The 15705-nt window shown below is 43.1% G+C and overlaps 1 protein-coding gene across 8 annotated transcripts in view; it reads left to right on the plus strand.

The window, feature by feature from the left end:
- The window catches only part of SCN11A (sodium voltage-gated channel alpha subunit 11), a 129373-nt gene that overhangs the window by 87683 nt on the left and 25985 nt on the right, over positions 1-15705 (plus strand). For 7 of the 8 annotated variants that reach the window (XM_067754026.1, XM_067754028.1, XM_067754025.1 and 4 more), the window contains 6 exons: positions 3132-3317; positions 5582-5950; positions 7557-7988; positions 10514-10633; positions 11398-11512; positions 13864-14018. In XM_067754026.1, the coding sequence (XP_067610127.1) occupies positions 3132-3317; positions 5582-5950; positions 7557-7988; positions 10514-10633; positions 11398-11512; positions 13864-14018 (1377 nt within the window). The remainder of the gene's footprint in view (positions 1-3131; positions 3318-5581; positions 5951-7556; positions 7989-10513; positions 10634-11397; positions 11513-13863; positions 14019-15705) is intronic. The other variant, XM_067754029.1, reaches the window with a different exon arrangement.

Consider the following 15705-nt stretch of genomic DNA (forward strand, 5'->3'; position numbering starts at 1 on the left):
AGATTAGATTCCATGTTGCACAATAAAGCTAACACACACAATACCTTCTAACAGGCTGGCATCTTCTGGGCTCCAGGCCAGGGTGTTTAGCTCTCTCCTGTTGAGGTGTCCCAGAATGGCCTGAGGGTTTAGTTTCACTTGGAGGCAGAATGCTGTGCCCTCAGGGCCACAGTCCCTACCTCGACAGAGTTAGCAGGACCCATCTTTCAGCATCTTCTGGTAGATGGAGTTATTGGATAAATTCCAGAGAATACTCAAAGAACCCAGAGTCATCCCCCTGGACAGAGCTTCCCAATTGCAAAGGTGGTCTGTCCATCACTTCATCTGCTGGTCCAACTGTGGGAAATAGCCAAAGCCCGCCTCTCACATTTGCCACTGACCAGGTATCCTGGATGCTGAGGTGAAGTTGCATTTTACAGTTGGAAGCTGGCAAATTAAGTGACATTCTTCTTCACTCTCTCCAGAGGCAAAAGGAACACAGGGACATTGTTGGTGTCTGAGAACACAGGCAGCAGCTGGACCCTGGATCCTGAAAATTGAAGAGAAACATGCAGAGCTGATTATGTAGCCTGTGCATCTGTTCCATGTGCCCCATTCCCTAGACATGCAAAAAAAGGGGCAGCCACCTCTCCTCTTGTGCCCTCGTGTTGGTGGTGCAGGGAGGCCTTGGAGCCCTGAGCTTGAAAGAACACATTCAGACCTCTCCTGTCTGATGGATGGACCAGGATTAAGCTGGCCTGTGGAGTTCTGTGGACTAGACTTAGAAATGGACTCTCTAGGCTTCAGAATTGCTTGAATCAAGCGAGTACATTGAGCTCCCAAGAAGTCATAACTAGCAATTGAATTGGATTGCAAAACCAATGGTCCCAAAGCATCTAGGGACGCTGTTGGGCTCAGACACCTAAAGCCTGAAGGAGACAGGAGGAGGAAGAGTGGGTCAAAAGGGGATGGAGATCAGTCCAGCACAGTTAACTGGCATGCGCAACACTGCCTGCTTTTAGGCGCTGGTTATGGCACTGGGCAGGAATAGGCAGCAAGGTTTAAAGGGAGAAGATAGGTATAAGCTGTGATTTTTCTTTGCCACCCTTGATTTCTTTTTATTTGCCTATTCTGTGTTTATTTATGCCTATCCTTTTATTTTAACTTGTGTCATTTTATTTTAGGGATGTATTTTATAAATAGTAAGTCATTGAATTATTTATAAAAATAGATCACGTGTTACTTTTTAATAAGGAAATTTAATCATTTAGGGGTTGTTTTTGCTGTTTCCAGAACTAAAGAGGAGAGTCTTATAACACAGCGGTCCCCAACCTTTTTTTTTTTTTTTTAAGATGTTGGAGATAGGAGTTTATTAATTAATTAATTTATTTTTGCTGTGTTGGGTCTTCGTTTCTGTGCGAGGGCTTTCTCTAGTTGTGGCAAGCGGGGGCCACTCTTCATCGCAGTGCACGGGCCTCTCACTATCGCGGCCTCTCTTGTTGCGGAGCACAGGCTCCAGACGTGCAGGCTCAGTAGTTGTGGCTCACGGGCCTCGTTGCTCCGCTGCATGTGGGATCCTCCCAGACCAGGGCTCGAACCCGTGTTCCCTGCATTAGCAGGCAGATTCTCAACCACTGTGCCACCAGGGAAGCCCCAGCAGTCCCCAACCATTTTGGCACCAGGGACCGGTTTCGTGGAAGACAGTTTTTCCACGGACTGTGGAGCGGAGAGATGGTTCAGGTGGTAGTGCGAGCGATGGGGAGCAGTAGATGAAGCTTCGCTCGCTCGCCTGCCGCTCACCTCCTGCCTGGTTCCTAACAGGCCACAGACCAGTACTGGTCTGTGGCCTGGAGGTTGGGGACCCCTGTTAAGACAGACATTTTAGGGGCTTCCCTGGGGGCTTCCCTGGTGGTGCAGTGGTTGAGAGTCCGCCTGTCGATGCAGGGGACACGGGTTCGTGCCCCGGTCCGGGAAGATCCCACATGCCGCAGAGTGGCTGGGCCCATGAGCCATGGCCACTGAGCCTGCACGTCCGGAGCCTGTGCTCCGCAATGGGAGAGGCCACAACAGTGAGAGGCCCGCGAACCACAAAAAACAAAACAAAACAAAACAACAATAACAACAAAAAAAAGGACATTTTAAAAGACTTTAACCCTTTTCATATTACTCTATTATTTTCATACTATTGTTTTTCTCATTTCTATTTAATGTGTGTGTGTGTGTGTGTGTGTGTGTGTGTGTGTGTATGTGTGATAGAGAAAGTGCTATTTGCTATGAAGGAATGCTTTGCTTTATCTTCTGCAAAGAATAGAAGATAGATTTAGTTTTGAATTTGGCTACTATGCTACATTTTGCAAATTTCTTAAGCCTGTATTATCTAATTGTTAAAGACAGAGAATTACTTTCCCCTCGGAAAAGACATAGTTTAGTGCTTTTTAAGCTCTTGCCCCTCCTTTTAATTCTTTGATATTTTGTTCTGGAATGATGCACCCTGCATTCTAGTGAGTCTTTAGGATTATATTCTGACTCGCTAATCTTCCTTTCAACCATAACCAATCTAGGGTTTATCCTCTATATCAGGTTGCTCAAAGACATTTTTCTGTGCCTGGTAGTATTTTTCAGTTCTCTGCTCTGGGCCCTTTTAATTTTTTTTTTTTTTTCTGATCAAGGTGTTGAGATTGAATGGTTAGGTGAACTCCTCCTGCATTCTGGTTTATGAACGATATTTATCTTTAGTTTTCAGAGCTGTTGTGTACCCCCCCCCCACTTCAGAGTTATTAGTATCTTAAAGAGAATTCAGAGGAGGAATTGCTTGACACTTCCTATTACTCTGCCATCTACCAAGAAGTCAATTTTGCTTTATTTTTTAACAGAATGGAAAATAATATTTATTCTCCATCCTGATGTCTCTTAGCTTGGTGACACTGGAGTGGAGGCCATGGAGGAGGGCAGAGAGAGGGGCAAAGGTAGAGTGAGGTTCATACTACAGTGGTAAACGTTTTTTTTGTGTGTGGATTGCAGGGCATATTGTATCAAGCATGAGAATACATTTTATTTCTTTGTAACCTCTGTAATTCCCTTGGACCATTCTTAAAAGTGTATCTCCAAGAAGAGGTAGCTTCCTTTTCTCATTTTTCTTTGTCTCACTGTAGGTTTTCACTGGCATTTTCATGGCTGAAATGTGCCTAAAAATCATTGCGCTGGATCCCTACCACTACTTTCATGGAGGCTGGAACATTTTTGACAGCATTGTTGCTCTTCTGAGTTTTGCAGAGGTGATAATAAATAGTATGTGTCCAGGAAAACAAAGTTGTATGTCACTTCGTTCCTTAAGAGTGGTAAGGCACTTTCTTTCCTTCTTTTTTTTTTTAAGGGGCTGTCAGGATGATAATCCAATTTAACCAGCTCTTTATTTATTTATTTGGTTGCACCGGGTCTTAGTTGTGGCAGGCGGGCTCCTTAGTTGCAGCAGGCAGGCTCCTTAGTTGTGGCATTTGAACTCTTAGTTGTGGCCTGTATGTGGGATCTAGTTCCCTGACCAGGGATCGAACCTGGGCCCCCTGCATTGGGAGCGCAGAGTCTTATCCACTGCTCCACCAGGGAAGTCCTATACTGAATAACTTATCTGACAGGATTGAAGAGTCTTGAGTGAGTTCAGTAGCTAGTTTGGATTAAACTTTACCATCTTACCTTAACCTGAGAACCAAAACTGCACTCCTCTTCCCACCCAGGCCTTTAATACCTTTGTGAGTCCCAAGGCGTCTTCTCTCAGGTGAACCCCTACTTTCCTCCCTCTCCCTCCACAAGATGATCCTTCAGGCAACCAGATGCAAAATTGTGTCTTCTGGTATCAGGACTCTGCTCCTTGCTTCGTGTAGAACCCCTCCAATGATCTCTTCCCCCACAGAGCTCTGAGCCAGGCATCCTCACAGCTGGGCTCACCAAGTGGGTGTAGACTACAGAGCCCAGGATGGGGGTCGGGTGCTGCCTGCAGGTGTTATCTCACAGGGTCCCTCCTCATTGCTGCCAGTACCACATTCCTTTTCTGTAGTCTTTGCCCTCCATCCACGAACCATTGGAGGCATCCTGGCAACCTTTGCCGAGCACCTGATATGTACATGAGGGAAGGTTCAAAGGTGAGGAAAACACTGCCTACAAGGAGTTTGCAGTCTAGGGAAGATACAAGACAGGCCCAGAAATGACCATGAGGTAAAGTGGAGTGTGACAGACCCCACAAGAGGTATGGACAGAAATCACAGAGAAATCACATGTGGGAGGGTAATAGGGAAACCACAAAAGGTGACCTCTTGTCCCCTTTCAGAGATTTACTTTTTTTTTTGGCATGGATAGGATTTCTAAGCCTGTAGAATAAGACATTTGATTCAGTTACTTAAGCATACATTTTATACTTGGCATATGTTAGAAATCACACTGCTTAAAGTCAGGCATTATTAGGCTGCTCCCTAAAGTTTTATTGGTGCTTGGGTGAGCAAAATTACATTTGCTTTACTATTGTTTAGGCTTATTACAGCCATGCTATGAGGCAAGGAGCTCTGTGGCATTGCCTGTGGATAAGAACAGAACCACAGTTTCTCCCTGAGATGCCCTCAGCTCCCCTCTAAGTAGACAGTTGTGGTCCTTCTCTTGTGATATAAGTCTTACTGACCTGCAGTATCTCCCCACCCCCCAAATAGTTGATACTTAACAGGATTGTACTTTGGAGTGAAACCACTGGTTTACATTGAAAGTTAATATAAGAAATAATCTATGAAACTAGTTGCTGTGTTTTTTCTAAGGTTATTGTCTCCTATAAGGTCTGTAAGTTTCCATGGAGAAAATTTCTCGTGGAAAAAGAGAGTGTGTCTTGACTGGCTGATTGCCTTTTCTCTCCTAGGTACAAAACATCATGTTACTCTTGTCATCCTTATGAAGTTTAGATTCAAACTTGTGACCTCAAATGTATAATACAGGAGTTAGCAAACTTTATCTGTAAAAGGCCAGACGGTAAATATTTTCAGCCTTACAGGCCATATGGTCTCTGTCGAAACCACTCAGCTTTGCTATCGTAGTACAAAAGTAGCTGTAGACAGTAGAGAACGCATGTGTGTGGCTGTGTTCCAATAAAACTTTATTTATGGACATGGAAATTTGAACTTCATGCAATTTTCATGTGTAATGAAATATTTAAAAAAATTATTTCCAACCATTTAAAGATGTAAAAAACATTCTCACCTCTCAGGCCATATAAAAGCAGGCAATGGGATGGATTTGGCCCTGGGGCCAAAGTTTTTGACCCTTGGTATATTATATACGGTTCCAATACATTCATTATATTTAATAAACATGTATGCTCAATTCCACCATCATGATCCCAAAGTCTTTATCATTTAAAATCTTAGACCAAAATATTCCATTTTTAAAACAAAAAGTAGATACAGGTGAATATTAGCTTGGGACATGGAGTTGGTGACCATGTTTAGGATGGATCTGAAAGTTATAAATGCTGTGGTTTGGGAACATGTCATTTAAATTATAGCTGAGCAGATGGAATTTGTTCTTAACTGGCTTTTCTTCCATTTTTGTTTATTGTCTGTTTTTACAGCTGAGGGTCTTCAAGTTAGCCAAATCCTGGCCAACTTTAAACACACTGCTTAAGATAATTGGCCATTCCGTTGGAGCCCTTGGAAACCTGACTGTGGTCTTGGCCATTGTGGTCTTTATTTTCTCAGTAGTTGGCATGCAGCTTTTTGGCTCTAAATTCAATTGCATAAAGAGTAATTCAAAGTCCCATGACCCTGCAGTCCCATGTTTACGACGCTGGCACATGGGGGATTTCTACCACTCCTTTCTGGTGGTATTCCGCATCCTCTGTGGGGAATGGATCGAAAACATGTGGGAATGTATGCAAGAAGCTAACCAAGCACTGTGCATTATTGTGTTTCTGTTGATCATGGTGATAGGAAAACTCGTGGTGAGTGTCTTAGTTTTGTTGTTGTTGTCATTGTATTAAATACATGGACTAAACAAATGCATTGACTTCTTTTGTAACACTTCACTAGTGAAAATTGTTACTCTAAGTATAGTATTATAAATGTAATGTTATATAATATTTTAAAATCTGCATTTGAATTTTGTTTGAAGACAGTACGGTAAGCATGAAAGAAAACCTTGTCACGTAGTGCTCATAAAGATGTCCCAATGTCTATCCTACTCCAAGTGGTTATTCAGATCGCCATTGATTGGCCGAGGTAGGGGTTTTTGACTTAATTTGTTCAATAGATGTAAAGAGATGTCCACTGAGGAAGGTTTCTTGTTGTTTAAAAGAAGAAGGAGGAGGAGAAGGAAGAGGAGGAGGAGGAGGAAGGAGGGATGAGGAAAAAAAAGTAGTCCTTTTTCTTCCTCTGGACCTTTTATGACCGTGACTCTTGGTAGAACTGCAAACATTATACAACCATGAGAAGAACTAAACTAAGACAAAGTAAGCACTGAGGAAGATAGAGGGAAGGTGGAACAAACCTATTGTCGGGTCATAATTGGTCCCCTGTTTAAAACGTTTCAAATATCTTGTCATGTGACATTTTCTTACTGTGTAAGCTGCCCTGAGTCTGTTACTTGCAGCTGGAAACATGGCTATTTATGGAGAGGCTAATTAGGTGTACACCAGTGAGGGTATGAAGAGACAGGAGACAGACAGGGATACCTGAGCATAAGTTCTTCAGAACTGAGTTGGGGCTATCATGCAAATATAATTAGCAATCCACATAGAAATAAAATTAACTCTCCTAAATACCTAATAAGTGATGTTGATAGACAGTAAGAGATACGAAAGATCAGAAGGGCAGGGTATCACCCAAGGGAGTAGGAAGGGAGCACTAAGAAAGGCTTTGTGGGAGACACAGTACTTGAGAAGGGCACTTAAGATGCAAAGAGGACTTAGCAAATAGAGGAGAGCTTGAGCAAAGATTCGGACCTGGGAATTCTCCTGGTGAAGCTGAGGAAGAGTGACTAGACCCGTTAACACCCACAAGACACTTCTCCCAGAGAGCTGTATATGTTTGAGCTGGCGAGAGCCACAAACAAAAGAGATTAAAAAAAGCCTGCACAAGTATACCATCTCTCAAATTGTGCAGACAGGAGAGGACCTCCTAGCACAGCAGTCTTAGACATCAGACCCATATCCCTGTGGGCAATTCCAGAGAAAGTCCAACCTCATGATTCTGGCTGATCCCCAAGGAATATCCACTTTTGATTTTGCCACATGGTTTCGCCATTCAGCCTTACCCTGGCCAGGTTCTACAATATGTGCTGCTTACACGCAGACAGACTGGATATGTCTGTCTGCACCCTTTAACTTCAGTTTTTCTTTGGTCTTATCTTGATGTCCCTATTACTTCCTCAATCTTCTCTCCTTTTATTTATTTTACAGATGAACTTTCTTGGGAGGCAGAAGGACATAGAACTCTCATTTGATTTTGTTTTGGGTCTTGGGGAAAAGTTGTTGTGGAAACCTACTGTATTCTTTCCTTTGCTAAATTTTTCATTCTCCTTATGTCCCCCCTCCCTTTGCCCCTTCCCAGGTACTCAACCTCTTCATTGCCTTGCTGCTCAATTCCTTCAGCAATGAGGAGAGAGATGGACACTTGGAAGGAGAGGTCAGGAAAACCAAAGTCCAGTTAGCCTTGGACCGGTTCTGCCGGGCTTTTTGTTTTGTCATATGCACTCTTGAGCATTTTTGTACCAAGTGGTGCAGGAGACAACATTTACCAAAGGAAGAAGAGGTGACAGAAGGCCCTGAGGCAGAGAGCAAAGGTGTCATTCCCCTGGTCACAGAGATGAGAAAGGGCCCAGAGACCTGGGAGGAGTTTGGTGTACTGACTTCCGCACCAAAGACCTTGAGTGTCGGGCATGATCGGACTTGGTTGGCCCCACTAGCAGAGGAAGAAGATGATGCTGAATCCCCTGGTGAAGATAAGGCACAGCCTATCGCACAACCTGAGGCTGGAAAACAGGTATGAAGGTTCACACGTAGACTTAGAGGTTGTACAAAGCTAGAGTTGCCATAGGGCACTGGTGGCCTGCCCTGTTCTGAGCACTATGCAGAGATGATAAGGGTATAAAATGTGGCAGCTGCACATCCGGGGCTGGTTCTGATCATGGTCCTGCACATGTGGCACAGGTGGGCGGTGTCAGAGGAGTTCAGAGGGGAACACGATCAGAGTGGGCTGGGGCAACAGGGGAATCAAGTGCCTTTGGTTGAGCCCTAAAAGAAGAAGTATAGAGTTTGAATTGGCTGAAAGGTGAGAAAGGGAGTGTGGAAGGTGAAATGAATAGCACAAAAAGAGATTTTGTTTCTTACGTATTGCCTACCACCCTGGGAAGGATCACTTAGCCATAGCCACTACCCCTGGTACTCGGAGGGGCAGTAGTAGTCTCTCATCTCTCAGCCTCCCTCTTCCTTCATGGAACCTCTGCCCTGCAAACTAGCTAGAGTAAGGGTGATCAGCACCCTGGTATTCTCAAGCTTTTGAACCTGGAATAGAGTCTCTGTCCTATGAGTAGAAACTGAATTGAAAAAGGAAATCCAACTTCTTGGCCACATTCACCAGAAATTTAGCCTCTTCAACTCAGAGTTGGAGGAGATGAGAAAAGTTGGTAACCTGCACCTTCTGGTGAGATACATATCTCTTGATTGGGAGCTGAGGGTAAAGGGAGCCCCATCTTCTTGGTCACATCTGCCTAGAGTGGAGCTTCTGTCACACTGAGCTGGGGGTGGGAAGGAAGAGAGCAGATCATGGCTCAAGTGACATAGACTCCTGCTGTTATTACTGAAATGTGTAGTTTTTTTAGTAAATATTTCTTCATTTGCTGTATGCCCTTAGGACAATTTCCAGAAACTTAAATGATTTTTTACGAATACTTTCCACCACTTATGTTAATTTTCCTGTGGAGCATGTCTGCAGAGCTTCTTACTTTACTATCCAGGAAGCGAAATTCTGTATATCTTTTTTAAATTAAATTCTAAACTTGTTAATTTTCATGATGCTTTCAGATTACTATACTAATTTCACTTTTTTCTCAAGTAAATTCACCTCCCTGTAGCTAATTTTTGAGGGCTACTGGTTTTATGTTTGTCTCCTCATACATTTTGGAGTGTGAATTTGAAAGCTCATCTTTGTGGGACGATCTGTCCCTCTCTTTGCAGTCTAAGTTCTGTGGTATCTTTAATCGACCCTCCTAGAGGATCCATTTCAGAACTAAGTCTTGTATTGCCAACTTGGGATTCTTGTCTAATAGTGATACTAGGCATTTTGCAGATCCAGTCACTGAACCAGTGGCTCCCATTGCCCAGGTCTTGTTTCTGAGGCTGTGCTTCCTCCTTCCTCTCTAGGTTTGCAGCTTTGTATAATTGTAATCCCAAGCCTTGGCCACAGCTTCTTTTATTTGTTTATTTATTTTTAACATCTTTATTGGAGTATAATTACTTTACAATGGTGTGTTAGTTTCTGCTTTATAACAAAGTGAATCAGCTATACATATACATATATCCCCGTATCTCTTCCCTCTTGCGTCTCCCTCTCTCCCACCCTCCCTATCCCACCCCTCTACGTGGTCACAAAACCACAGCTTCTTTTGACTTTCTCTCTTAAGTGCAAGAACTTCAACCCAGCCCATAGTTTCAAGCTTTGGACATAACTGTGGTTTCTTTCCTCACACGGGGCACTTTTATTCACCATTACCTGCTACATGCTTTAAATTGTTATTACTTTATATTTTTGTTCTGTGTCTGGTCCATAGATAATGTGTACCTGTTTATTGTGTGTATATGTTCAAAGGGGAAAAGTGTTCTTAAATCATGACCTTACAGTGTCAGATTCACAGGAACCCTCACATAGATTTTAGGATGAAACCTTTACTTAAGGTGTGACTTTGCATATATCCTTCTTGGATTTAGCTGCAGGTCATAAGACAAAATTTAGTTTTTATTTTTATGTTGTGATATATTTTCATATTTTCTTTATGTCTTTCAGTTACCTATTTTGCTAAGCCAACCCTCTGTACCCAACAGAGTAAAATATTATTTTCCTAGTTATTCTTCTAATATTTTTATACATCTGTTTTTATATCAGAATATCAAATGATTATGGATTTTAATTTTTACTGTATTCTGACATTGTAATATTTTTTCAGGGATAACTAATTATGCCAGTACCATTTATTAAACAATTTATTATTTTGCCATTGAATTGAAAGGCTACAGTAAGTTTCACCTCTTAATTATTTGGTGAATTTTGTATCCAAACCATATTGTTTTGATTATATTACTTATGAGTAAGTTTTGTTATCTGTTTCCTATAGTAGTGTTCCAGAATTATTTTATGTTGACTTTTTCCAGGATCAGTTTTCAAAAGTAAAGCGAAAAATGTTAATAATGTAATAATTTTCATGACAAACAGAAAACCAAATAGAATTCAAACTTGTTTCATCTCAAGTGAGATGTCCAGGAGGAATATTAATTCTACTCGGGGTTTCTCAGTGTCAGGCCAGTGAACTCCATCAGAAGACCAAGGAGCCCACCAGTCCAGGAGCTCAGAGTGTGGAAATGGACATATTCTCTGAAGGTGATCTTTATCTGTCGGTACAGAATCCCCGAAAGGTAATTTTCCCAGGGTGTTCCCAGAAGAAACATGGCTCATCCATACACCTTCTCCAAGATAGCCACTGTGGAAAAATATCAAGATTAGTACAAGGCAAACTGCCAGAATTAGATCTTAAGCAAAGGTCTAGGCCAGGGTTTCTCAACCTCTCCACTGTGACATTTGGGACAGGATAATTCTGTGTTATGTGGACTATTCTGTGTATTATAGGGTGTTCAGCAGTACTCTGGCCTCTACCCACTAGATGCCCATAGCATCCCCCCATTGTAAAAATAAAAAATGTCTTTAGACATTGACAAAATGTCTCCTAAAGGGTAAAATCAATGACATTGCCAAAATGTCTACTGGAGGGTAAAATCAACGAGAAACACTGTTCTAGGCCTATAATTCTGGGAGTTGAGGTAGCTGACAGTTTCAGTCTCAGTAAAGTAGCATCCTTCTCATCACCTGGCTTCCATATTTGGGGTTAGTCAGCAGATCAGGTAAGAAGATTTAGAGGGAGGAAAAGGTTGAGGCACTGTGTCTTCATGTGCCTTATCTTTCATCAACCAAGGGAGAGCAGTTAGAGAATTCTTTCCTGAAGTCAGAGCTGGTCAGAACATTTAGGAAAGAATGCAACAAGAGGTATACTTTCTAGACACCCCTCATACCTTTGCCTAGCTAATTTCATGCATAAAAAGTCATAAAATAAGGTATTAGGTATTAACCATGGTGACAGAGGGTGTTGGAAAGTGATTCCCCCTTTCTTTGTTCTGACGTACAGAAGTCTGATGCTACGAGTGTGCTCTCAGAATGTAGCACCACTGGTCCACAGGATCCCTTTAGGCGGGTACTTGAAATGGTTCCCAAAAAGGAACCAGAGAGATGTTTGCCCAAAGGTAAGTGGCAGTATTCCTACATTCAGTTTATGGAATATTTGGGTGGGATTCTGTTATTTTTTGAAGATCTATGGTTTTGATAGATGCCTTCTTTCTGCTTCTACTGGAGACAAAAGTGAAGAGTCTTCCCTGGATTCTTGGGACCATTTCATGAAATTCTTTTTTTTTTTTTTTTTTGCGGTATGCGGGCCTCTCACTGTTGTGACCTCTCTCGTTGCGGAGCACAGGCTCCGGACGCACAGGCTCAGCGGCCATGGCTCACGGGCCTAGACACTCCGCAGCATGTGGGATCTTCCCGGACCGGGGCACGAACCCGTGTCCCCTGCATCGGCAGGCGGACTCTCAACCACTGCGCCACCAGGGAAGCCCTCAGGAAATTCTTGATTTAGGTGGGGTCAACTTGTACAGCCCAAGTACCAGGGCAGAAAATCTAGAAAACTTTCCCAGAAAGCCCACTGGGCCGGTATTTTTGCCACTTGGTAGAGTTCCCAGTACATCAATTGTCAGGATGTACTAGAGGTCATAGACCAAGAGAACTTGACCATAAGTCTGGGGCTGACTACAGCCCTTGCCAGGCCCTCAACTCATCTCTCAAGATTTTTCTCTGGGAGCAAGGGTCCAAGATAGTGGCGTAGGAAGTCCCTGAGCTCACCTTCTTCCATGGACACACCAACTCTACACCTACTTATAGAGCAGTTCCTCCTGAAAAAGACCTGAGGGTTGATTGAACAGCTACTGCACATAGAAAGACCACATAGAAACAGGTAGGAAAGACGGAGACATGGTATCCATGGGAATGCCACCCCAACTTAGTGACCTACAGTAGGAAGGAATATGGCTACGGGGCCAGAGCACAGACTCACCTACCTTGGGATGCAGCAAGAAAACAGCAGTTTAAAGGGCATCTAGACTATACTGGAAGGAAATCCATGTACTAACCCTAGAGCTTCTCCAAAATGAGCAGGGAAGTACTGGAGCCCTCTGTGGGGTCAGAGGCACCAGAGAGCACCTTTGTTTGTGTTACCCCTAGAACTCCCCCTCGCCCTCACTCACTCCAGCTCTAGCCACCCCACCAAGACAGCTTTGGCCTCAGCACTCCCCAGGGACTGACTCCAGCCCAAGCCCTCTCTAACCCCAGCTGTCCAGCCTGGGTGGACTTAGGAGGAGTGCTCCCCAGAGATTGCCCCTGGCAAGCTCCAGCCCCAGTTACCCTGCTAAAGCTGCCAGGTGCAAGCCATCTACACGGGATACTCACACACAAGTCCACTCCTTCGAGACCAAGATAGGTAGCTGTTTAACCTAGTTCATAGAAACAAAAACTGAAAGTCATAATGAGGAGATAGAGAAATGTATTCCAAATGAAACAGCAAAATAAAACCCCAGGAAAAACCCTAAAGAAACAGAGGTAAGTAATTTACCTAATAAAGAATTCAAAGAGATGATCATAAGAATTCTGACCAAACTAGGGAGGAAAATGAACTTCATTCCAGTAAGAACTTCAACGAAGACTTAGAAAATGTAGGAAAGAATTGAATAATACAATAATAATGCAATCCACACCAAGACACATTATAATTAAAATGTCAAAAATTTGAATCTATTGTGCCATTCCCTTTGCTCTGTAAAGTTTCTGCTGAAAAATCATCTGACAGTCTTATGGAGGTTCTCTTGTGTAAAGCTAGTTCTTTTTCTCTTGCTGCTTTTAAGAGTCTCTCTTTATCTTTAATTTTTTGACATTTTAATTATAATGTATCTTGGCATGGATCTCTTTGGGTTCACCTTGTTTGGGAACCTCTGTGCTCCCAATCTCCAAACTTGGATGTCTGTTTCCTTCCCCAGATTAGGGAAGTTTTCAGCCATTATTTCTTCAAATAAGTCTTTTGTCCTTTTTCTCCTTCTGAGGCCCCTATAATGCTAATGTTAGTATGCTTGATGTTGTCTCAGGGATCCCTTAAACTCTTCACATTTAAAAAAATTCTTCTTTTTGCTGTTCTGATTGGGTGATTTCCACTACCCTGTCTTCCAGATCACTGATTTCATTCTTCTGCATCCTCTAATCTGTTAATTCCCTCCAGTGCATTTTTCATTTTAGTTATTCTTCAGTTCTGATTGGTTCTTTTTTATATTTCCTATAGTTCTATATCTTTGTTGAATTTCTCACTGAGTCAGAACTGGCACATTATGACTCCTGTTCTGCTCTGTTGGCCAAATGTTGTCACATGGTTGAGCCCAGATTCAAGGGGTTGGAAAAAGACTCCACTCACATGGTGTGTACAAGGAGGGGTGAAGAGTTGGGCTATTAATGCACATGTATTATAGACACTAATGATAGTGATGCTAATTCCTTGCAGGCCTGGATTGCTGCTCTCCATGCTGTACTATGGACAAGAGGAAGTTCCCCTGGATCATTTGGTGGAACCTGCGGAAAACCTGCTACCAAATAGTGAAACACAGCTGGTTTGAGAGCTTTATTATCTTTGTGATTCTGCTGAGCAGTGGGGCACTGGTAAATTATCATGTCTTGTTGGGGACACTGGGGATCAAGGCAGCTGGGTGGCTTCATTCTGACTTGGCCCCTCACTGGGCTGTGAATGTGAGGAGACCAAGAAGAAGTGGGATCTCTGCTGTTGTATCCCCTTAGGGGACAGGGTTTTGCACAACAAGTTCTGGAGGAATGCTACAACTGGGAAATCCCCAAGCCGAAGATGCTTTACCTGTGGGAAGGATGACCCAAATTGGCACTTTTTCTTTTTTCTTTCTTTCTTTCTTTCCTTCCTTCCTTCCTTCCTTCCTTCCTCCCTCCCTCCCTCCCTCCCTTCCTTCCTTCCTTCCTTCCTTCCTTCCTTTTCTTTCTTTCCTTTCTTTATATATTGGCTGCACCACACAGCATGCGGGAACTTAGTTCCCCTACCAGGGATTGAACCCGTGCCCCCTGCAATGGAAGTGTGTAGTCTTAACCATTGGACCATCAGGGAAGTCCCCAAATAGGCACTTTAAAGTGGCTATTGGAGTCTTGCCCTTGACTCCAAGTCTGTCCATCATTCATGGAGGATTTCTAGACATTTTCACTGTATCCTACACGTTTCCTCCTCTAGACGGCAATGCTCCTATTCTCTTTTTTTCTGAAGACCATAGTGCTGCTTTCTAAAAGGTAAAACATTAGGAGGAGAAGTCAACAGGGACCAGATTAGGATATAAGTTGCCTTGGTATTTTTCACCACTCATGATCCCTTGAGAGGAGAGACAAAGAGATACCACTTTATGTGTATGACAGATCCTTCTAAATTGAGGTATGGTGTGATTTCCAGTGAGGTTTGGAAATAACTAAATCCACCAGCCTCCCTAGCCATATAGTCATTAACTCCTTTCTCCTCTCTCTTCTCACCTTGTAGTCCATCTTTCCTCCTCTGCACATATATCCTCACCTTGGGCAACAGTGTGTTCTCTCTTATCACCTACATGTTTCTCTCTCTCCCTCCCATTATGTTCTGTATCTCCTCTTAAAATGGCCATAATATAAAACTAAATTCTCTTATTATTTGTCATGTCAAGTGAATGGAGTACTGAGCTATCCCTTATGGATTTAGAGTCACAGAACATTTCACAAGTTGCTAGGAGGGACAAGGACATGTCTTGTTCCTACACCCCTGCCTTCCTGGTTAGTGCTTTACACCTGTGTAATCTCTAGGTGAAAGGAGAAGAGCACACATGGGGGCCCACCAGAGCCTGTGATCAACAGACATCCCCATTTACCTGCTTACTGCAATATAAATTGTCCCTGAAACAAAAAAGAAAATTTCCCTAAGACCATCCCAGAGAACTCCCTTCATTAATTTTTATCGCTCACCCTGTAGAGTTCCCTGTAATCTTCTGGTGATTACATCTCACCAGCTGTCTACACTTCCAAAAGACAGCGTTCTTGCATTTATTCCACAAATGGTCATTGTTGTCTGCCACGCCCTGTGTTAGTCAGTAGAAAAGCAGTGGTGTTGTCACAAGGTCACAGACACACACCCCATGCACCGTGTGAGAAAACTTATAATCAGAAAAGTAGCAGAGGGCACACAATCCTCCTAGTCCTCATCTGCCTTCAGATGAGGCAAGCGTAGGCTGGGCAGTGATACTGAGCACACAATGCAGGGGATTCCAGGAGAGGGACCCAGGCCCTGTTTCACTACACGTATTTATAGAGA

The sequence above is a fragment of the Pseudorca crassidens genome, chromosome 10, assembly GCF_039906515.1.
Source record: "Pseudorca crassidens isolate mPseCra1 chromosome 10, mPseCra1.hap1, whole genome shotgun sequence".
NCBI classification, from domain to species: Eukaryota; Metazoa; Chordata; class Mammalia; order Artiodactyla; family Delphinidae; genus Pseudorca; species Pseudorca crassidens.